Source organism: Crocodylus porosus, unplaced genomic scaffold (assembly GCF_001723895.1).
Source record: "Crocodylus porosus isolate Cpor-Errol unplaced genomic scaffold, CroPor_comp1, whole genome shotgun sequence".
NCBI lineage: Eukaryota > Metazoa > Chordata > Crocodylia > Crocodylidae > Crocodylus > Crocodylus porosus.
The window spans coordinates 102755609-102779857 of NW_017728931.1; the positions used below are offsets into that span (position 1 = coordinate 102755609).

Below are 24249 nucleotides of genomic sequence, written 5' to 3' on the forward strand. Positions count from 1 at the left end.
CCCCAGCTGACTTCCTGCCCTTTGGGCAGGGGACTGGACTCGATGATCTCCCGAGGTCCCTTCCAGCCCTAATGTCTATGAAATCTATGACAGAGGTTGCAAAAAGACTGAAGTACTCAATGCCTTTTTCACCTCAAGTGTTCTCAGGCAAGATTAACTTCCAAACTACTGCACCTGTCAGCACATTTTGGAGAGAAGGTGAGGAGCCAACAGTGGCGGAAGAACAGGTTAAGGACTATTTAGAAAAACTAGATGTGTACAAGTCTGTGGGGCCAGATGCGATTCACCCAAAGGTGGTGAGGGACTTGGCCAATGTGCTTGCAGAGCCACTGGCCATTATCTTTGAAAACTCGTGACAACTGGGAGAGGTTCTAGATGATTGGAAGAGGGTAAATATAGTGCCCATCTTTAAGAAAGGGAAGGAGGAACTACAGACCACTTCCATCCCTGAAAAAGTCATGAGCAGGTCCTCAAGAAGTACATTTCTAGGCACTCAGGGAAGAAAGTGATTAGGAACTGTCATGCCTGACCAACATGACTGCCTTCTATGACAAGATGACTAACTCTGTGGATGTGGGGAGAGCAGTGAAAGCGATATACCTTGACTTCAGCAAGACTTTTGATACAGTCTCCCACATTTTTGCAAGCAAGCTAAGAAAGCTCAGATTGGATGAATAGACTGTAAAGTGGACAGAAAACTGAGTGGATCACTGGACTCAAAGGTTGGTGACCAATGGCTCAATGTCTAGTTGGCAGCTGGTGTAAAGTGAAGTGCACCAAGGTTTGATCCTGGGGCCAGTTTTGTTCAATATCTTCATCAATGACCTGGAAGATGGCATAGAGTGCACCTCAGCAAGTGTGCAGATGACACTAAGCTGGGGGGGAGTAATAGATATGCTGGAGGGTAGGGCTAAGATTCAGAGTGGCCTCGACAAATTGGAGGAAAGAACCAAAAGAAACCTTATGCGGTTCAATAAAAGACAAGTGCAAAGTCCTGCACTTGGACAGAACAATTCCACGCACTGCTACAGGCTGGGGACTGACTAGCTAAGCAGCAGCTCTGCAGAAAAAGACACAGGGGTTACAGTGGAAAATAAGCTGAATATAAGCCAACAATGCGTCCTTGCTGACAAGAAGGTTAATAGTATACTGGGCTGCAGATCAAGGGAAGTGATTCTTCCCTTCTATTCAGCACTGGCGAGGTCACATCTGGAGTACTGTGTCCAGTTTTGGGCCTCCCACTACAGAAAGGATGTGGATAAATTGAAAAGTGTCCAACAGAGAGGAATGAAAATGGTTAGGGGGCTGGGGCACATGACTTCTAAGGAGAGGCTGAGGGGATAGCGTTTACTTAGTCTACAGAAGAGAAGACTGAGGAGGGATTTAATAGCAGCCATCAACTACCTGAAGGATAGTTCCAAAAATGAGGAATCTAGACTATTTTTAGTGGGGGGAGATGACAGAACAAGGAGGAATGGTCTGAAGTTGCAGCAATGGAAGTTTAGGTTAGATATTAGGGAAAAAAAATGTATGAGGAAGGTAGTAAAGCACTGGAAGAGGCTACCCAGAGAGGTTTGGGAATCTCCATTCATCAAGGTTTTTCAGATCCAGGTAGACAAAGCCTTGACTGGGATGATATAGTTAGGGATGGTCCTGCTTTGAGCTGGGGGTTGGATTAGATGACCTCCTGAGGTCCCTTCTAATGCAAAAAATCTATGATTCATCCAGATTAAAATGAGTGCTTCTAGTAATAGTTTTCTATTAAATACTTTCTAAACTTTAATGGTTTTTATTATTTCTTGGTTGTACCACACTAGCTCCAAGGCCTCAAGTCTTCATTGTGCTAGGTGTTGTACGAACATAAAATAAGAAACATTCCCTGAATGAATTATTTCAGTCCAAACAACAGCATCCACTGACATTTAACTACATTATATTCTATACAGAGTTTTTCCACAATTCCTCATGGAAACTACATTGTCTTCACATGAAGACACCTTAAAGTACATGAAACACCCTGAAGGTACTGGGAATTCTGTAAGCTTTTATTTTTTGTTTTCAAAGATTTTGATCTTGAAAATATCCACGTTAAAATATATCTTATCAGTACAGTGCTTAACAAGCACTTATGAAATCCAGAATGTCCCAGTTCCTACTTAAAAATTGTATGAAAGGTCATGACAATAAAATAATTTTCCTCTGTACTCAACATATTTCTCTTTATTTTGAGTTAAAAATCAGTGCTTTAATTTCTTTGGATAATACTTGGTACTACTGCAGTTCAGAGCGTACTTGCTTCACTCCTTTGTTTAGCTGAATCAAATCCAAAGTTACATGTATAATAAAGGTATCCAGCTTTTTGAAAAAAATGAAAAGCAGCATACGCAAATGCGGAAGTCAGAGGAGAAAATTAAGTAGTAAACCAAAGCAGACTAAACCCAATTATAATAAGGTAGTAACAATTATAGAGCTAAGAAGGGATTTTAAAATCTTTATCCTTTGCAACAAGAACATCAAGGTGACAAATTATTTGAAAGCATCTACTAAATACATCTCTGTCAACCAATGCACTTCAGTGCATACTACAATGTGTTCATGAGAATCATGTCTAGCTTCACTTCTTGAGAGGCACCTTTATGGAGGGTGTGACCAATCTAAAAGTAGAGTTTATGGTTTGATTTTTGAGCATGAAAACTCAAAATGCATAGTCAACTGTTTAATTTATATTTGTATTAATACAATACTATTTTTCTAATAAGCATGCAACTCTGACTGCAGTTCAAGCAAGCTGAGAACCTGTGCCAGCTTTTCAACTTTGTGGGTAGAATAGATTAGTCATGGGGCACTCTTTTCATACTGAGAACTGTCATAATCTGGAAGCCAAACCACTTATACAGGAACTCTTATGGCAGAGTTGTCCGTATGATAAGCAGGGCTCAGAGTGGGGTCACATGTGGTTATGCCACACCAATGCTGCTTGACAGCAATTGCATACCCACACACACCAATGCTAATTGGTTTTCTATAACTCAATAGGGGTTCCTGTGATTTCTTGCAACACTGAACCCATGAGACAACAAGACACCCTGACAGAGGGGTTTTTCTTCATCACTCAACATCAAAGAGTAATAGGAGTCATACTCTAAATGACCATTCTTTGTGTCAGCCAGCCTTGTGAAATGACCTGTAAATAACACAGAGCCATTCCAAAAAGTAGCACTGACTTCAAAAATGCTGTTTCAGGTAGGACTGGTCTCAGAGCATAGTGATCAGTAGCTGGGCTTAGTGACCAAAGATCTGAGAGAATTTTGTACTAGGATCACCATACAATGCAAGCAGCATTAGTATGAGGACAAACAGGGCAAGAGAACAGTAAGATAAAGACTGGACAAAAAAGGGGAGGGCATGTGGGAAAGTGAAGGAGAGTATGAGGAAGTGTGTGCAAAATAATAATCAGGAAAGAAAGGAAGCAAAGTGGTATGACCAAGGAAGGAGGGGGGAAAGTAAATAGGAAAGGTAATATTTAACACTGAGTCCATATGTATTTTTCTTCTATTTATTCAAGGGTTTATAATCTCTATTACTAATTTTTCCCTAGGAGCCAAGAAAGACATGGAGAAAGTGAAGAATCTGAGCTATTTCTAACACAAGATGCAAAGCAGATGGTAGTAGCTCTTTAGGGCATTTTGACAAGTGCTCTGGGATGGAGTAGGGAGGGAGGTGTTTTAATTAGAGCAGTTCTCAGGAGCTACTCTAATTAAAATGCCAATAGCACCTCATGTATTCAGTGTTCCGTGCTTCAAAATGGTGGTGGGGGCGCTTAAGTAAAGCTCGTTCAGCAAGCTTTAGTTAAAGTGCCCCCAATGCCATGTTGAAATGTGGAGATGCTGAATACATAGGACAGCAAGGCTGCTGGAGTGTTCCAATTAGAATGCTCCAACAGACCTGATTAATCTGCTAATTAGAATGCACTGAAACAGGTGTCAGGCACATGTATAGATGCCCTTAGAGATGATCGAGTTTAGGACTTTATTTTGATTTCTGAGTCACCAATGCCACAACATACAACACAGCTAACTCCAGCCCCAGGCTATTCTAGCTTCTGCTACTGTTCCAGAGCATTTAGAATATCTGCTTCAAAGGTGGGGTCACAGTGGGACAAAGGATGCACAACCCCAATTTTCTAAAAGAGGGTGTAGTCAGTGCACTTGAAGGTTCCTTCATTTTGACATACCCTGCAGACATAGTCCACCAATAAGGGAGTGCTACAGAGGCCTGGATGTTACTTTGTAGTTGTAGCTGTGGCAGAAGTCCAAAGAAGAATGGCTGTGCCTATAAGGTAAATCATGCTTATCATCTGCATTCGCCATTTAAAAATGTAACATATCAATGTAACCTGACATTTAAGCAAAGCAGTATCTTTAATCAGTGTTATGTTAGAAGCATAACACCACTCTGGAATCTGTATGGCAAGGGAATAAGCTCTGATGCAAAATGCTGCCACATAATTCCAGAGTGCAGATCTGCCAAAAATTCCTTTGGTCCCAGGACTGCACAAATACCAAATGAGCTGTCTCCCTTTTTACTGCAATGTAATTGCTACATACTGGCTGCTATTGAAAAGTCCAGCGTCTTAGGCATACACTGGTAGCTCAGAGGAACTATATGTCCCTCTGTTCATAAAAATGAAGTGAACTGAAAAAAAGAGAATAAGATATAAGAGCTAGCAGAATAATGTGTCAGTTTTCTTTCTGCTCAGTATTTAGCATATTTTGTATAACAGTCATAGGACTCTAGTTTGAATAAATTAAGAACCAGTGCAGTTATAAATACTAGATGGAGACGTAACGTCTTCAGAGATTTACAGAAACCTATTTTATAGCTGAGGGATGTTTCACGTAAAACAAAGGCATTTATAGTTGGAAGAGAAATGGCTAGGCTTCTGCAGGCAGTAAGTCATTTATGGAAAGAATGTTCATTTACAATGAACTACAACAAGATGTATCCCCTCCAGAAAGGAGAAACTTCTTGGAATAAGCTTTTCCCAAATTCTCATGCCTTCGCTCTGAAAAGGCAGGCCCTAAACCTGTATCTTCACCTCAATCAAAGCTGCTATTGACTTCAGTGAGTATTTGCCAGAGGTACAACTGGCTAAACTGGCTAAAAATGATTTAATACATGAATGAAGACTTCAGGATTTGACCCTCAAGAAAAGAAAATGTCAGACTGAACCATTTTTTAGAGAAAGTTATTTTCTCAGAAGAATCTTTTTTTTTTGTTTTTGAAGAAGTTAATTCTAGGTTGACAGAAAGCCATGACCAAAGATGCACATACAGCAGTTAGAGAACAGCTAACTAATGAAAATCGTTGTTTTCTTTTGTTTCAGAATGTATCCTCCTTTTCTGACTCACCGTTACTTCCTGTTCATATGTCCAAACACCACAGGCCAGTTCAACACAGAATATCACAAGCAAACTTCCAAAGTACTGCAAAACACAGAAGAGCCATAGTTATATAACTACATTCAAATTACTTATAATATAGCTTTTTTACCATATTAATTTAAGGACCATGTTGTTTTTTTCACAAAACTGACAGTGAAAAAACTGAAAATGCTTCTTTTGTAACCAATGCATTAAGGAGTTGTGATTCATGAAACAAAGTCCGGAGTTAGCTTTTGTCTGTAAGTATGTTGAAATAACGTGACACATTGAAATAAATGTTGTGGTTTATTCCTCATTGACTTAACATGAAATATATCAAGTGTTACCATGGGGATATGAATTAATTTCCTAGTTACCTCATAAAACAGGACTATTGTGACGTTTCACACTGCAACAGTCCCACAGAGCCCAATATTTCTGTTCTCTATACACACCAAAAATCCTCATTTTCCAGTGCTCCTCATGTAATCAATATGAACCCAAACTGAGCTAACAAAATGAATATGGGATGGGTGGAAAATATTCAAAATTGTACATATAAAAAAGGAAGTTAATTAACTGTTGCTAGGCCCACATAGTATTTATAAAACTGGTTTGGGGAATTATGAAAAGCAGAGTGTATCTGTGTGCAATATCAGTAAACTAGCATGAGCTTGCAGGATGAAGTAGCACATAGGGCAAGACTGTGCATCATAAGCAATTGCTTTAATGCTGCTAAAGGGTAGTTCAGTTTACCTGTCTTTAAAACAAAGGCACATCTTCCATCCATTTTTGTCTCTGTGCTCGCTACCATGCAGATGTCTGAATCCCACCCTGCCCTCAAAAGAGCACAAGACCTCAAAGGTCAAACAGTCTTCCCGAGCTTTTGCTTGATTTTGAATTCACAAATAACTGATGACAGAAGGCCCTGATGACTTCCCTCATTCCTTGACAATTCCTATGGTTTTCATTCCCAGCTTAATTCCTCCTCAGTCTCTAGACCCACAACTCCTGATGGGCATACCCATATACTGTTTTTCTCCATGGTGGAGTTAGAAACAACGGGTTTTTTGCACAGCCACCTAAAAAACCATTACTGTTTCATACCGGTATCGGCTTCTTTTTCCTTCCATTACACCTTCACATTTTTTTCTTGTCAAAGATACATTAACTCAATGCGTAAAACAGAAACAATACAGAACAAGTATAACCTATGCCAGATACCCTGACTTGCTCATCTCGCTTTGTTACATTCTGTCCCCTGTCCATTATCTGTATTTGGTCTTCTAGATTATAAGCATTTCTTCTCATCTTGCTGCACACTGTCATAACCTTCAGCTGTGCAGACACAAAACCAACAAATAGAAATTAAAAAGTGACAATGGTCAAGGACATGAAGACTTCTAGAGGTGTTTTGCACCTGCTAGGCAAATAAACAAAAAAGTAGGAAGGCAAATTAGAACTTTAATCTCAACCTTATTATTCAGAGGGATTCACATAATGAATCACTCACTGTGAGCCACTAATATAAGAACATAAATGCTAACTGGATCGGTCTCATCTGGAAAGCACATTTGAACCAAGATTAACTGACTATAAAGAAAATCTGGATGTTCTAGAGATCCAAGTTTTAATAAAGGCAATTGAAGTATTGAGAAAAGCATACAAAAGTGAGCATAACTAAAGACATTTTTTCTATTTATTAAGGAGCAAAACTCTTGGCAATGCTTGTAAAATATAAACATGAGAATTAGGATTTAAGACTAGTTTTCTTCCTCTCACCTACAGTTTATAGCTGCAAAATTTGTACCCATTGTTTGCAGCCTATTTATTGAAAAACTGTGTACCTAATTTTTTTTAGACTAATTACAGGTAAAATGTGAGCATCTGTCTTATGGGGAACCTGGTTTGTGTTTTTAAAAACTTAACAGATTCAAATATGGATACAAAAGTAGAGGAAGAGACATTAAAAAGGTTTAAACTGGGCTCATTAATTCAGGTGCAGATAACTTCTAAAAAACAGACCTCAGTAAATCAGAACAGAACCAATTTATCCAATTATTAGAAGTAATTACATCTTTATTATCATTTAAGCTGCACTATGTATATTGCCTCCTAACAAATCATCAACTTTATAAGCACATGGTAAAGTCCAACACAGACTATCAGCAACAGAGGACAAAACCTAAGACATATTTTACATCAGGACTTAGGAAACATGTTTTAGAAAAGAAAGTAAACTGATTAGCTTCTAGATAATACAAAGACTATAAAATACATCCCCAGGATGTACAGTAATGGTTTTTAAGAACTGATTTTTCCCATAACATGGAAAACTACTCTGAAGAGTTTTGGTCGCTTCTGAAAAGATAAAAAGACGTCTGATCTGCAACTTGATGAGAAAAAGTTTAAGGACAAAATGAATATTTGTCAAAAAACTCAGCAACTGAAAAATTAGATTAGATTAACTTAATTCTCAAAGGAAAACTGCCTGTTCATTTCTAAATTGCCACACCCCACAGGAATAGCAACTCTGTAAAACTCCTACAGACATTAATCAAAGTTGTATGTGTGGACCTTGCAAGTTCTGTTCTTGAAGCACCTTACAGTCCATAGTGAGGAATATTATAAGTACTTGTAAATCACAGCAATAAAGCATTACCATAAATTATGAATTTATAGATGCTTTTAACAATTTATTTCTTCCAGAATCTTCGCATTCAACATTCCATCTTTTGGCAGCTAATAATTGAACAACATTATCTCTTGGAGGGATAACAAAAATAACAAAAAACACTAAAAGAATTTTCCTGTATTAACCACAACTTGAAATAAAACACAGTTCAACAAAAATGTGTTAAATCATTTCAGTCCGATTCTCTGAGATGCTGAGCACTCTCAAGGTGTTTCTATAAGCCTCAAGACCTTACAGAATAAATCCTTATCTCTTAAACACTTCACTGATTAACTACTGCAATCACATTAAAATATATGCTTAATTTCTCTCACCTTTTGAAAGAGAATCTTATAACTCTCCCTGACTTTAATGAGTTCCAAAATAAACAGCCCTTATACATGCTGTGTGAAAAAGTCTAACATTATTTAAAGTTATTCCCCATAATTTCAATCTTCCAAAGCACAAGATTTTTATTGGCTGCAGTTCCTGTCTCTGGATTCCAAACACATTCCCAGGGGAGTCTGAATTCCAAATAATAAATGCTTCTTCCTACAAGAGCAAAATCTTGCTTTTGTCACTTACAAAAATTTGATTTAATTAATTCTTCCTTTGTAGCATGGGGTGATAAACTACATTCGGCAAAGAAGATCGTATGATGGGAAGAAGATTGTATTCCATTGATGGAGAATGTCATGGCACACTCAAAACCTTGCCACAAATCACTTATGTTACCACAATTTCAGTGCTTGTGTTGCTCCCTCAAGTACATGACTATGACCAATTCATTTGTTAATGTTTTTTTTGTGCAAACAGGATCCTCCATAGCAATAACCAATAGCACAAAGTATTCAATACTCAAGACTCAGAGACTTCTAAACTACCATGTATGCTCAGAACTCTTTTAAGCAGTTCTTAAACATTACCCATTTTTTTCCTATTAAAGGTGTGTGACATTTCCATAAAACTCTCTGGCATGACAACAATGTTGAGGGAGCTAGCTGGGGTTATTGCAGGGCCCTTGGCATGGCTTTACAAGCGCTTGTGGTGCTCGGGCCAGGTGCCAGATGACTGGAAGATAGCTAATGTGGTCCCCATCTTCAAAAAAGGGAAGAGAGAGGACCCGGGCAACTATAGGCCCGTCAGTCTTACCTCAATCCTAGGGAAACTCTTTGAGAAGATCCTCAAGGAGCACATCTCTGATGGGCCAGCTTCAGGGATGATGCTCAAGGGCAACCACTATGATTAACCACCATTAAGAGCAGGTCATGTCAGACCAACCTGATTGCCTTTTATGATCGCAAAGGCAATGGATGCAGGTGTCGCCGTGGATGTAGTCCTTCTAGACTTCAGCAAGGCCTTTGACACTGTCTCCCACCCCATCCTCATTAAAAAACTAGGCAACTATGGCATTGATGCCTACACAGTCAGATGGATTGCAGATTGGCTCAAGGGTCGTACTCAGATGGTGGTCATATTCAACCTGGGGGGAAGTGGGCAGCAGAGTCCCCCAGGGCTTGGTCCTTGGGCCTGCATTGTTCAATTTCTTCATCAGCGATTTGGACGATGGGGTGAAATGCAACCTAGGATTTTAGAAAATGAAGTGATAACTGAATGGATTTTAATGAGGTTTTTTTCTTGTTTTGGGCTGTCACTCCACACTGCTGACATGGAACTTAACATATTTGAAAGCTACTTTTATATAGAGATAACAGAATCTAATTCCAATGTCTGAATGAAGACTAAAGCATTAAAGGAGAAGTATCACTGGGTAGCCTCCTTTACTGAAAGGAACAGTGAGTGTGACAGGGATCCATAACTCTATTTTCAGCTGGGGGAGATTCTAACAGCACTAGTACAACACCGTAATATGGTCTTCTGAGGACCCCCTGCTAAATCACAGCACAGGATTTGTGCTAAGACTTGGGCTGGGGACAGGAGGCACAGCCCTATGGGAACTCTAAGAGGCTGTCATGACTTAGGCAGCGGTTCCTAATCTTCGGTATGTGTACCACCAGTGGTACGCAGACAACCTATTAGTGGTATACATAAACAGATTTATTATAATTACTTTATATGACAACAGTTTGCTGGTGGTACTTAAGGTTGCATCATTTTAAGTTGGTGCTGTGCAATCTGTCAGAGTTTGGGAACCCCCGACTTCGGGTATGCATTCACTACACACAATGGTTGATCAGCGCTTCTGCCTCAGCACATACATTCTGTTAAATTGACTCAGGTGCAAGCAGCCATACTAAAAAGACTTTGATTTTCTGTATCTTCTCTAGTTCCATGCTCCTTGCTATATATTGCTAAAGCTTATGGAGACATATTTTACAGGGTTTTGCTATGCAGTAAGCTGAACCACTCCGTGATTCTTTCCCAGTAAGTCATCCCTGGAGGCCTGTTAGCATGAAAATATTTTAGTCTGTATCCTCACTATAAAATGGGTGTGTTACTAGACCAAGTGAAAGCAGGTCTTGGGCTCTAGCCCCCAACCCCAGCCATGCCAGACAGACCAAACTGGAAGCACTTCCAAACTCACATAAAATGATTTTGTCTATAGATGAGAAAGACAACAGGGTCAACATTCAGGGTTAGAGCTTGGGTTAGCTCTATCAATAATAAAAGACAAAAATTGAAGGTGCGTACCTAAATAACATACTGCTTTTTAATTACACTGGTTTATCATGTGCTAGACTGGCTTTGTACAGACATCTTAGCCAGAAATCCTGGGATCAGAGTGGGGTAAAAAATGACCACCCAATATAACTGAATAATTAGATAGTTGCCAGGAGCCTGAGCTAGGGTAAACTGGGCAAGGGAGGGGCAGATGGGATGAGAGGGTTTGGGGAGGAACTGGTGGGCTAGTGGTGTTTATGGAGGGGGGAGGAGGGTAGGGGGGAAATCAGAGAGCCTCTCCAATCCCATCAAACCCACCAGCTCCACCCCTCGGTGCAACCAAACTGTCCCCCAACCCCGGAAACCACTCCTGGGGCCATTTTTACCAGCGTTCACTAATCCCAGGAGCCCAATTAAAGTAAATTGGAGTGGCGGGGAGGGGGTAGGCAGACTGAGGGGGCTGGTAGTTTTGTATGGGGGTGCTGACAGGACAGGAGGGCTCTCTCCATCCTGACTAGAGGCTATTTTTATCCCCCCGATCCCCCCCACCTCCCTGGTGAAACAGATCCCCCAATCTCACCTGCCCTTCCCTCCACCCTGATTTACTTTGATTGGCTCCTGGCACTTGAAAACCCATACATCCCCTGATAAAAAAACATCAGTTTCTTGTTACACCAGGACAACTTCAGAACAGTCACAACAAGAGAGAGAGAGTACAAGCCAGGTTAATTCAGTGGTAACTGGAAGCAGGGGTGTGGCTAGCAAACAAAGTCAACTGTCACTGGACACCGCGGAGAGGTGGTATTGTGAACTATTAAGAGCACCGATCTGCGAGAACTAAGCAACTTTCCCTTTATTTAAGGAGGCATAAAACATATGCCGCCTTATTTGAAAGAGCTGTGTTTGTTATAAATAACAGCAGTTTCTTTACATAAAAATCCTTTTTTTTTGCTTTTTAATTCCACCCCTCCTCCCCCAGTGGTTTTCTTCTCCCTAAGAAAAGATGAAGTGAGTTTTGCAGGCTTGAGAAAAATCGCAACCCAGTTATAAAAACTGCAAGAGATAAGCAGCAGGCTTGACCTTATCAGACTAGCTCTCTTGCTTACAAAATCTTTTTGGGTAATATGCCCTACATGGAAGCAGCGTCAAGAAAGGTCTGAAAAAGGAAGGCAAGGGCCGAGAGGAGATTCCAAGGGTAAGCAGCTGCAGAATGAAACCTTAAGGGAAACTCTAAAAGACTGGTGGATATGGTATGTGAAACACATGCCAAAAGATTCTAAGAGGGTTATGCGTAGCATTTCCCTATGGTTAACAGTCTGAGAGTATCAGCCTCGTTCTTTTAAGAAGCAAGCCTTCCAGACATCTGTCTGCACCCTAAGAAATGTCATATGACCACCAGCAGAATGCTTGATTACCAGCGGGAAGCAAACCCTTTACTTGAGAAGTCCAGCAAAAGACAGTTTTTTAAGTTGATGGCTGTGGCTACTTTTGTTAGACATGAGAACTAACAATAATAATGAACCACAGGCTACTACAAAGATCTGCAGGTCCAGTTTTTAAAACCTAATGTACATTTTAAAAACAACCCTGTGTACTTGTAAAGTGAGTAACACTAGAAGCATGGGAAACCAAAATCCTGCGTTTCTCTGCTTCTGCAGTGCAAATTTCCCACCAGTCTGGGTACCTCAACCCATCACCAAGGGGACTAATAGTTAATTTGTCATTCCCATTAAGAAATCACTTTATTTGCTTAGTGACATTAAATGCTGAGAGATAGGGGACAAGTCAACAAGAAAAGAGACTGAAATCACTAATGCTCATTAGCTACTGACTACCACTCAAGCCATCAAATTCAATACTTGTCGCAGTAAAATTAACAGAAAAATCCAGTAATTTGATTTCTGCTTCTCATTCACCCAAACAGTACAAATCTCTACCACACATTTGTTACTGCACAAATCATTAAAAACCTCTGGCCTTTTTAAAGTCCCCAGATTCCACTACAGTTTTCCCCAGGTCTTCACAAACCTTTTGCGCTGCTTCTTAGTGCAGAAATCTCCGATTATAAAATTAGAATAATTTTGATATATATTTTGAGACATGTTCCAGCTCTTTTTTGAATTAATTCCTCTGCCATTTTTAGAACGTCTCTTCAAATGAGACAAACACATAATTCATTATGAAAAATAAAAGGCTTGTCACATGCACAGTCTTTTATGAGACATTAATTTGTTCTGATATAAACTTTTACTTTACCACTTATCCATTAAAGAAAATAATCAATGAATCAGAATTAGACTAATGCACCTTTCAAACAATTATGATTTATTTGCTAAGACTGCAAGGCAATGGGGCAAACAAAAAGATCCTTGCACAACTGGTATAAAAGACTTAACAAGACATAGGCAAAGGTAGTGCCTGTCCTAAGGAAATCACACACCGATGTTTACATCCTCTTCCTTAACTTATACAATTTATCTTAAAACCAAAAGGCTCTCCTTCTTGGAAAATACAATAAAATGAAGCCAATTATTCTTTATGCAGACATCTTTCCCTGCTTTTCTTATCAAAACAACTTTTTTGTACAACAAAAATCTTCATTTCCCTAAATTTCAGCTCAATTCAATGCTAATGTACAAAGGCATTTAGCCCAAGCGTACCCCAAAAGTGCTTCAGTTGTTCCCTGTTTCCAGATAACGCTCCCAAAGGCAGTGAACTTAATGCTGTTCCATGGTCAAGTTACAGAACCAGGTCAGCATCCCACTCTGATGTACAAAACCTCCCATTAGGTTGGTAGTTATATCACACTATGTTCCCTGCTACTACAGTTAGAAACCTTTTTCCTACACAGCCACCTGATTGCCTGGCTGCTGGACAGTTCTCCCCTCTCCACAGTTCTCCCCTCTCCAGCAGTCTGGGTAATAGGATCCTAGTAGCATTGGCTCTGCCCTTGCACTATGTAATAGTGTTCCCAAGACAGCTGTTAGTCGCAAGGGGTGAGGGAAGCAAATGATTAGTATGAACAGAGGACATGCACTTGGATAGTTCCCAGTCATTTGCAAGAGGATTTCTGGACACTCCTACCAGCTGACAGGCTGTCCTTCTCATGGCCCATCTCCCACCCCATCCAGAATATGCAGCTGCCTATGTTAACTACTCGTTTTTACTGAGAAGCAGGAGTTACTCCAGTTGTACTGTGTAGTCAGAGTTCTGTGCAGAAGAGCAATGCCTACCTTTCCATATAATTAAGTGAAGAGAAGAAATATTATGGGGTGTTAAACACCTTGAATTCCCAAGTTCAAATGAGTCCACTGGGAGGGACTAAACACTCTTTTCTCAATTGGGTTCTAGAGTATTCCTCTTACGTGTTTAATTTATCTATATAATTTTCTGCCAGCACTGTAGTGTCCATACATCCTTTGTTCAACTTTCTCAAGAAATCCCAGTACCACTAGGTTTTGGACCAGGAGCTACCCATAGAGAGTAAGATGCAGTTGCCTTTAGACAGTTCCACCTGCGTGATGGAAGCTGCTCTTACATTTCAACACCTCTGCCTCATTTCTGGCAGTGGCTATCATTTTAACAGCTCCACAGTCCTGAAGAGTTCTTCCTTTCTATCATCTGCATTTGCCCTCAGTGTTGCAACCTTTCCTTCCACATCTGAGAAACTTGCTGCTGTTTTTGGTGTTCTTGTTGCCTCTAGATCAGACTACTGCAATATGCTACACCTTAAACCGTTTGAAAGCTGAAGCAGAAATTACAGTTTGCTTAGTGGGCAGGCCTCTCCATGGGAATATATGGCTACAACCCCCTTTCCTGCAGCCACGATTAGCAAAGGCACATGGAGTAGTATAAAAATGGATGGGCAAGCAGGGTAGAAGTCTATGGCACTGCCTAAGAGGGGCAGGGCAGCATCAGAATAGAGCCAGAAGCATGCCTTAACCTCATTTCTCTCTCCAGTACCAGCTCCAGCAGTGGGAAGGGCAGAGCAGTGGTGCCAGCACATGTACAGGAGCAGCAGCTGGAGGTTTTTTTGCTGCTGACACATCAGCAGCAAGAGAAGGTGACATCTCTCTCAAGTGCAGTGAACCGCCAACCTATACTCTTATATATGCAGTGCTGCTGCTGCTAGAGCTGGAGCCAGAGCCAGGAAGGTCCAAAGTACAGGGAGGAAAGGAGGCACAGTACTGGCCAGTTATACACATGACCTGGAGACAGTAACTGCCAGAGTATTTTCTATGAAGGCACTGGGATTTACTGCTGCTACCATTTAAGCAAGCAGTCTGCTAGGAAAACAACAGTTCTTTGGAGCCAGAAATCCTATGCATAGTAAAATATACAGGCCTAATCTATATACTGTTTTTCTTATATACAACATGCACCTTTTGCCCCCAAATCACCCCCCAGATTGGGGTGCATATACTCAACAGGGAAGATGTTTTTTTCTGATTGGGATTTGATTCCTGCCATACAGTGCAGCACCTGTTGCACTATTATTCAGGCAACTGAAGGAGTCAGTTGACTTAATAGCTTACTGTTCTTCACTTCAGAGGTGTTAACAATCATCTTTCCATCATAGCATGTTGTAAGTGAGAAAATATGGTATATTTATGCCATACTCATCATTCAACTCTAAGCACCTTCCAGTAATGCATCACGTAATATGCCTAACATCCATGGGGTAAGTACATACAGTTGAGTCCTTTGCTTTGGGGTTGGGGGGGCGCGTTTAGTTTTTTGGGGGTTTTTTGTTTTTGTTTTTGTTTTTTTTTTTTTTTTTACACACAACCATATGCATACACAGAGCTGCACAGTTAAGACAAAAAACGGAGAATTAAAGAAAAGCTCCTTGCATTCAAGTGGAAGGTGGCAAGGGTCCTTAATCCCTGAGGGATTTCATACCAATTTTGGGCCAGCCCTTGAGAAATCTCCATCTTCTGCACAGAGAAATGTTGCCCTTTGAAGAGGCCAGGCAATGTTAAAAGACCAAGTTAACACTGCTTTTCACTGTTCACTCCTTTACTTGAAGGAAATGCACTGGCCAGAAGACTAAAATAATCCTTCCTTGGCCCAATGCTAATACAAAAACATCTGAATGTTATTAGAGAGGGAATGATTTTTGTGGGTGGCATCATTTATTGGAAGAACTATATAGTTGGAAGGAATAGAGACAAAATTTCATGGAGGAAGTATTCTCCCTTAGGTCTTGCTGAACATTATTAGCTTATACACCCCTCTAAAAACATTCACCTTCAGGTTAAGTCAAATATAGAAAATACTAGCACAAAAGGAAAGGTTTTCGGAAAGTTAGTAGAACAGACAGTAGAGAGTTATAGTGAAAAAATTGCAAATATTTAAGAAAAAAAATAGTATAAGAAAAAAGAAACCTAAAAAGCACAACCTATTAAAAGCAATATAGCTATCTCCCAAATAACCTGTATTTTAAAGAGAGTCATGAATTTAAATTCAGGTAGTTTTTTTTCTTAAAACACTGTTCTATAGCACTTACAAATACTTCAATCCATTTATCAAAAGACAGGCAAATAAGCTTTGAGAATCATTACAGCCAAAATATACTAAGCATCAGCAATCACAAATAATTTTAAGGTTTTAAAAGTCCAGAGTATACCTTTTAAAAGCCATTTGCAAAACTGCATGCTCTTTTTTCCCCCAGCTACATCATGAGTTTTAATAAACAAGCTGATGAAAGGAATGGGATCAGAAATTGAGGTATTCCAGTCTCTGTCCTGTCTAACTAATCTCTACAGACCTCATGCTAAGTATCTCAGTCAGTTGTTTATTTTTTCTCTTTCACTGGTTGGTTGCTTAATAATAAGAAAATTCTTATAGTTAGTAAATTACAAAATTCCAAGGCCAAATATTTGTACAAGGTAATGGAGCAGCTTCGATTTTGTTAATACTGCACTTTGGTCACAACGGATATCCATATAACCACAGCAATACCTGCTGCCACAAACAACACTCTTATTTCTAAGCTGTCTCTGCCACAAACTCATGCTGGCAAGAGCAATGACTTGCTGCAGAGAGACGAGCATTGCCATAGTTTTCCACAACTAGAATTCTATGGAAAACAAGATTTCCTTCCAGAAACCCACACCTGGACTTAAATAGACTTCTTGCACTGTAATAAAGAGTCAGATACAATTCTCTTTGACAACCTTCCCCACTGACTTAAATGGAAGTGCATGGATGTAAAAGAACCTGCCCCAAAATAAAAGACATGATACATTAGTTCAAACTCAGGCCACGTTTGTCTGAGCATGAGCATATTTTCTCTTATGCTACTGAGAAATACTAATCCTTTGACTTTCTCTAATATTATAGAACATTTCACTGCATCTGTACAACAGAACTTAGTTTAACAATGCTTGAAGTCATTCGTGGCTGAATTCAATTATTTAACCAACTTGGTCTGGCTGGTGGATAAGGGCAAAACAAATTATAACCTGTTATACAATTCAGCAGTAATTAAGTAAAACCCACGTCATTACACACAGTTATTTTGGCTGTGTACAGAGGATCTTACAATATTTATATGCCAAACAATATTTATTTTCCTGCCAGTTTTGTGATGAAAGTTCTCAGTAAGGGGATTTGCCCCATCAACTATCAAATATATATTTCCCACAGCTTTCCTTTTAATGAAAACGAGTACAGGGAATATTTAATCCTGTTCTGTTTGAATGCTGTCATTAGGGAAAAACTCGCTTATCAAGCAGAATTTGAAATTAAAACATTTTTTTTTAATTTAAAACCAGGATACATTTTTTTAGTAAGATCTTCATTAACCATCCATGTCAAGTGACACTTTACTCTTATTGTTGTAACAAGATAAGAAATTTCAGGAAACTAGCACAGCCTTAGGGCAATTCTCAGATGATTTGTGCATGCCCATCTTTTTCTGTAAATGAGCAATGTGAACAATTTTGTCTTAAAAAAATCCAAAATGTGTGTGGCCTCAATCCAACAGCACAGCAGGACTTGACTGCATTTAAAATATAAGATAAAGAACACTTTTTTTAGATAATGAATATGAAAAAACACATTTGGATATAAAGAGCATTCAAAATGTACCTATATGCATTTACAAATGTGTGGAAATAAAGCTAGAATTAAAATGCATAAGGTAGGTAACTCAATGGTTTGAATTACCATAAACAGAGCATAATCTAAAAGACTGGGAATTATGTGTTCTCTTCAATTATAAAACCAAAAAAAAATCACAATAAACTTTAAAGGGAGATTTTCAAAGGCATAATAGACAGACAGTCAAACTAACAATCAAAGAGATGTAGGAAAGTAGCTATCCTTTGTACCTTAGAAATTCACCCCCTAAGTACAAGTTTAGGTGATTTACTTTAATCATACACTTTTGAAAACACTGACCCTAATATTCATCAATGCACAGAAAATGTTAGTTTTCAAGAAAAAATGTGGATAAAATCTAATAATGTTGATGGCCCAGTATTTATATAAATCCTATTACTGCAGTAGACCTTAAAGACCTCCATTAGGGGAGAAATTATTTCCATTTTACTGCTGTAGATTTCAGCCACAAAGAGACATTAAAGGCCAGGCCAAATTGTTCCATAGGCACCTACAACAGACTAGGTTCCATAAATGCCAAAAAGCAATGCAGATGGTCATGCTCCATAAGCCACAAAACTTAGGAGGTATGACTTGAGGTAGCCCCTCTATTTACCTAGGCTTCTAGTGCACCTTTACACGTACCTGACACCTGCTCCAACATGTGCTAATTTGCACACATCAGAGCAGACTCAACTGAGTCTGCTGAAGCATGCTAATTATCACCTTCCAGTAGTCTCAGCATTATGTGTATTCAGCATCCTGCCCTTTAGTTAAAGCACTATGGGTGCTTTAATGAGAATGGCTCAGGAGAGCTGCTCTAATTAAAGTGCCCCCTAACCCCCATCCTGAAGCACATGTAAAGATGTCCCAAGACTTGGACTTCTGAGCATGTTCAAGATCAGTTTTGCAATGCAGACCGATGCTGAAGCATCAAGTTCAATTAAAAAAAGCAGTGGCAATGGCCCACCTTTAGCACAATAATCTACAGCTGGGGCACTCATTCAAACATGGAAAACATGAGTCACAGGTTCTCTTCAGCCTGAGAGAATTCAAATCTGCATCTCCCACTCCCCCAGAAACCCCTAACCACCAGGCTATATAATAGGCTGTGTGGGAACAACATTCAACCCACTCTTGAAACTGGGAAACCAAGAATGCAAGAGAAGAACCAAAAGAGAATGTCACTCTGTAGCTAGGTGATATGTAGCTCAGAGGGTCAAGTCTGTTCCCTGGACTATCTGTACATTTTAAAATTTGACAGTCATTGGTTAGTAAAACAGAAACAAAGCTGGCAGTAAGTTGTGCAAAAGGTAACTAGATCCTAAATGAAGGGAGAAAACGAACATGCATTCCAACTTAGGGAAAGGCGCACAGACACAGTACTAGTTTTAGTATTTCCTTTTAGCTACCCCTAGGCATCTCCAGGTTTTCTGGGTTGTCCTTTAGAGCATCTACTTCCCACCATTCTCTATATGCAGAGCCTAAGTGCTGAACTTTCCCTGTCTGAATTGCTCTGAGTCTCCTTATGGATTCTACAGGGTAGGGTTCTCCAACTTCTAAGTGACCAATGGCTGCATGCTTCACAGCCTGCACCAGCAGGGGCCATACGCTGCAGGGGCAGCATGACACACTGGGTCATACACCATGCAGAAGCCCCCAGGCTACACCAAGCACATGGGCACTTAGCTTCACCCTCAGCTCCCTGGCCACAGGCTCTCTCCACTGCACCACACTGCATAGGCATTCAGAGCTGTGGGCTCCCAACACTCTGTTGCCCCCTGGGGAAAGGGCTGTATGTGGAAGCTGTAGGAGGGAAATCCAGAGTAGTCTGATGCTGCAGCCTTTAGTAATGTGGGGAATGGCAGCCAGGTGGGGTACCCCTGTTGGTTATGTATGAGTTATGTATACATAACCTCAGTAACTAAATCTGACCAACTCAAACCACCCTCTTAAAGATGGGAAAAATAACACCCACAACATCCTTGCCTCTTGGACAAGAGGCTTAAATTAGTTAGCTAAGGTATTCCAGTTTAGATGTACATAGCTACATGAGCAACCTACATCTGTCCTAAGTGACTTGCCCAATGAAGGCACAAAGAAAGCTTAGCAGGGTAGAGATCAGAACCCACATCTCCACATCCTCAGCTACTGCCCAACCCACTCACCCACCCTTTCACTCTATATAATGATTTTTAATAGCTGGTAAGCCAAAACTTCAATAAACCAGTGCGTCTGCTTCTGCTATGATATAATGTGATGAGAATGAAGTTATCTTCAGATAAGGACAGCAGAATTAATTGCCCAAAATCATCAAGTCAGTTAGCATATCAGTGACAACAGGGTCATAAAAAAATAGCAGTACCAAAAAGTGTGTTTGTCTGCAAGATAATCCTATCAGTAACCTATAATACTGTTAAATATAATTTAGCCAAACAACAGGAAATAGAATCTAAATTTAAAAACAGACAACAGGAAAGCAAGACTTCCTTGTTCTGGAATATGTATTCCCAGCACTGAAAAATAATACAGGAAATGATTTACATGGTTAATATTAATGGAGAGCCCTTCTGTGTTCTGTGTGTCAAAGAATTAAAAAAGGTGTTTTTATAATACATAAACACTGTGCGCCTTTAATAGTATCTAAGATAGTATTATCTTGTGTTATAAAGAGTTAAATGTATTTAATTAAATTTGCCCATTAAGCTTTTTTTTTTTTTTTTTTTTTTTTTTACTTACAAACCTCTATAATTTATTCAGGCAATTTTTTTTCCACTGTATATCCTATCTGAGGGAAGTTTTCTAGACACAAAGTATCGTTAGAAGAAAGCTAATGGAAGTAAAGACATCTAAATGCACTTTATGCCTTTGAAAAACCCTGTCACTGTAGATTATATGGAAGAGACATAAAAGATTATCATTTACTTTAGAAATACAAAAGCAATTTTTTGTTTGTTTTACCTGAGCAATTATATTAGAAGACGACCTGTAAGTCTGAAAGATGAAAACCCTGGAAGACCCTTGTGCATTACACATGACCTAATATATTGATGTTCCTTTCATGAATTTATTACTGTAATAAATGGAGCATTTTAAAGAAAAAATTCATGGTTTATAAACAATTTTTTGCCTAAATAAGGCAACAGTAAAATTCAGACCTAAATCATTAAACATTAATTTCTTTTCACCATGCATTACATTTTATCCTATATAGTATATTAAACAAGAGTGCCAATCCCAGAAAAGGGAAGAATGTCCCAAATTCCCAGGATGTCAATAAAAGTTAAAGCAACTCTGGATCCCTCAGGATTCTGACCCTAAACTGCTATTATTACCATTTCTCTTTCTGCCTGTTTCTTATATTCACACTCTTACCGAGATTCACAACTCTATAATTTTATTCATTCTCAAACATTTTAGACTCTGGCTAGAAGATAACAAGCAATGCAACATGACTGTACTTGTACTTTTAAATTACAAGTTGACTTACTCAGTTAACAGATTTGTTATACCTGTTTATTTTTAATTAAAAGCTAAGTTTATACTATAAGAGGTAGATTTTTCATATTAACATTTGCACTGCAAGACTAGTGCTGTTAAGCTACCCTACTTTTGGAGCTAAGAGTTATGCCTGCTTCATAACATCAGCAGCAAATAAACCAAGCTGAAATTTTATGGTCTTGTCTCAATGCTTAGTGACAAACAGTCTAGATTGCAATACCCACCCACTGGCAATCACAGCTGGCAACCTCTGAAGAAATTCTCAGAAAAGTGCAAAAAAAAAGTCTGTGTCACCTAAATAATTCACTTTCACTGTAGGATTTTTGTCATTAGTGATGCTGAACAGGAAAACTCACATTATAGTTGCTCTTAATGCACATGAAGTCTTTGTTATTTGAAAAAAAAAAAAAACTGCATCTGTCAGTCCCAGATCTACAAGAAACCTCAGAACCTGAGTTTCAAAGAGCCACACAGCATTTTGACAAGGTACTGACATTATACTTTTACAGGTTTAAATGATTAGAAACTGGTCTCAACCTGTAACAGAACAGAAGTTTGGTACACACAGACTGGTTTAAAAATTGTGGAACCTGGTCCAAGACAGGCAGTCTAAATGTCCTCCCGCCATCCCCCTCATGGACAAATGTGTGTTCTGTTTGCGACCGAGTTAAAGGAAAGCCATGTACCTTAGATTGATTCTGCCTTGGGCTTTTTGAATGTCTGTATCAAGCCTTTCTGTACATATATAAAGCAGAGATTGCTATATATATATATATATATATATATCTCTCTCTACAAATGCAAACTTTATTTTCAGCCATATAGGAGCTTTCACAGTTTAGATCACTGTCAACTGACCATTTGTAGGCAATAGAAAATGATAAATATCTTCTTGTGATTACATTTTGTTGCTATTAAGCAGGGTAAACATGTCAGTTTAGTTTACATCTACATTGCACATTAAGCTGAAAGCTGTAAAGAATTTTTACCGCAATGTAAAATTTCAAAAACAAAATTAGCGCGATGATGGTTTACTGCAAAAAGCCTATAGCAGTACAAATTTTCTAACGATAGCATGACCGGCTTTTAATTAAAAAAGTTTAAAGTACTCAATTATATTAATGAATTCATGTTTTTAGTGCCTGTGTTTTAAGATTTTATGGTTTTATCAGGCTTTACCAAAACTTTCAATTGAAATGTTTCCTGACAACTTTAGATTTGCATCCCACATTTTTGTCTTTAAATCATGTTAGCTGTTTATATATCAAGGAAAAATAAAAGCATGATTGAGGAGGCTGTTAATGTTCTACGCCAAGTTTCTGTCCTTATCTTTTGGTTCATCTGGTCTTACAAAAGCTCTTTCTGTTCATCCATCACTTTTCTGACTAGTTTGATGAATGAAGTATTGACTCATGCCTGCACATCTCTGCAGTACAGCAGGATTCTACTTATTTAACAATTAGTCAAAGAGGGTGGCATACTTAGGAAGATATGATTTATTTTTTGCTTATCAGTTTATTTAGCAAGAACCAGTTCTCAGGCTCCTGAGAGTGAAATATTGCAAGTTAAGCTTTAGGAATGTCTTGTTTTGATTTAATGTAATTTGACTGCTTAAAACACATTAAATAAATTTATTTCCAGATTATGTTCAAAGCTATAAACCATCTCTTCTCTTTCAGTGGCATTCTAAATAATCCAAGAAAAAAGACCTGATACAGTTTTAATAATTTTACTATTTTTAATTAAGTTTTTAAAAAATGTAAATCAATTTCAAAATTGAAGACCAATAAGAATATTAAGATATAATACAAAGCATCATAATGTATTCCCTAATTTTTTTTATTTTAGTGCAATAGCTGTGGTTCTTTTTCCCTCTTCATGTAATAAAAATGTTTTATAAAAAAAAATGTCACAGCTCTGGGGAAAAGCCTCACTAACAATATCTAAGGGTTTCAGAATATATTTAATCATATTTTAATTGCTTTTCTATTTAAAGAAAATAAAAATAATTTGCAAAATATTTTTATGTTTTAAAAAATAACCTAATAACAATAACTAATGCTTGTGAGAAAAATACAAAGATTGGGTAAGTAATATTACAAAGAAATTATATAGTCAGGCACTATAGAATCATTATCTTTAACAATGTGTTTTTAAACCTGCTCCCATTTGCTTTAAACGGTGCAAAATCAAGTCCTAAAAAATATATTACTATTACTAGTAGATATTAGTGTTAAAATGAGAGAATTTCCCCAAAGTATACAACTGTGAACAACATTCGTCATACTGAGATTTTAAGAAATAGTTCAGAGGGCAAATACTATTTACCACTCCTACAATTAGCAAAACATTATGGTATTATGGAGCTTTCAATGGAAATATTAAACAAAGCAGCTCTCTCAAACAGGCAAGGGTTATAGGGGCTGTGTCTCAGAGGGCCGTGACTATATTGCATAGATTTATAATATTTTTCCATTAAATCAGTAGTGTAACTGAATGAGGGCTTCATTCCTGAGCACCAACTTAGGGGGGAATCGACTTTGAGGGGCACCAAAGTGGAGCCTCCTGCTGCCTCAAGTCTTTACCATAGCAGAAACAGCCCTGTACTACCTGGCTGGTGGAGCTGGGTACATGGACAGCCAGGGCAGGTAAAACAACCCTTCACTCTCTTTCCTCCCTCCTCCAAGGTGCAAGAGAGTTTTGCTTAAGACATGAAACTCATTAGTTATGCCTCTACATTAAAGAGAGAGAAGAAATTGATATTAGGTACAGCTCATATATCCTTCTACCTTTTTTCTCCCTAGTTTGTATAAAAATTGTAAGTCCCAAGCCTTATAGAGTTATATTAGAAAAAATCCATGCATGCAGTGCAGTGCAGCAGTAGAAATTTGCAAGGGTACCTGATATGTCCTGGTATTGAGA

General features: G+C 38.7%; 1 protein-coding gene across 2 annotated transcripts in view; it reads right to left on the reverse strand.

Annotated features, from left to right (window-relative positions):
- Positions 1-24249, reverse strand: part of TSPAN12 (tetraspanin 12) — a 69393-nt gene that overhangs the window by 15613 nt on the left and 29531 nt on the right. For both annotated transcript variants that reach the window (XM_019543434.1, XM_019543433.1), the window contains exon 4: positions 5412-5486. In XM_019543434.1, coding sequence (XP_019398979.1) covers positions 5412-5486 — 75 coding nt within the window. The remainder of the gene's footprint in view (positions 1-5411; positions 5487-24249) is intronic.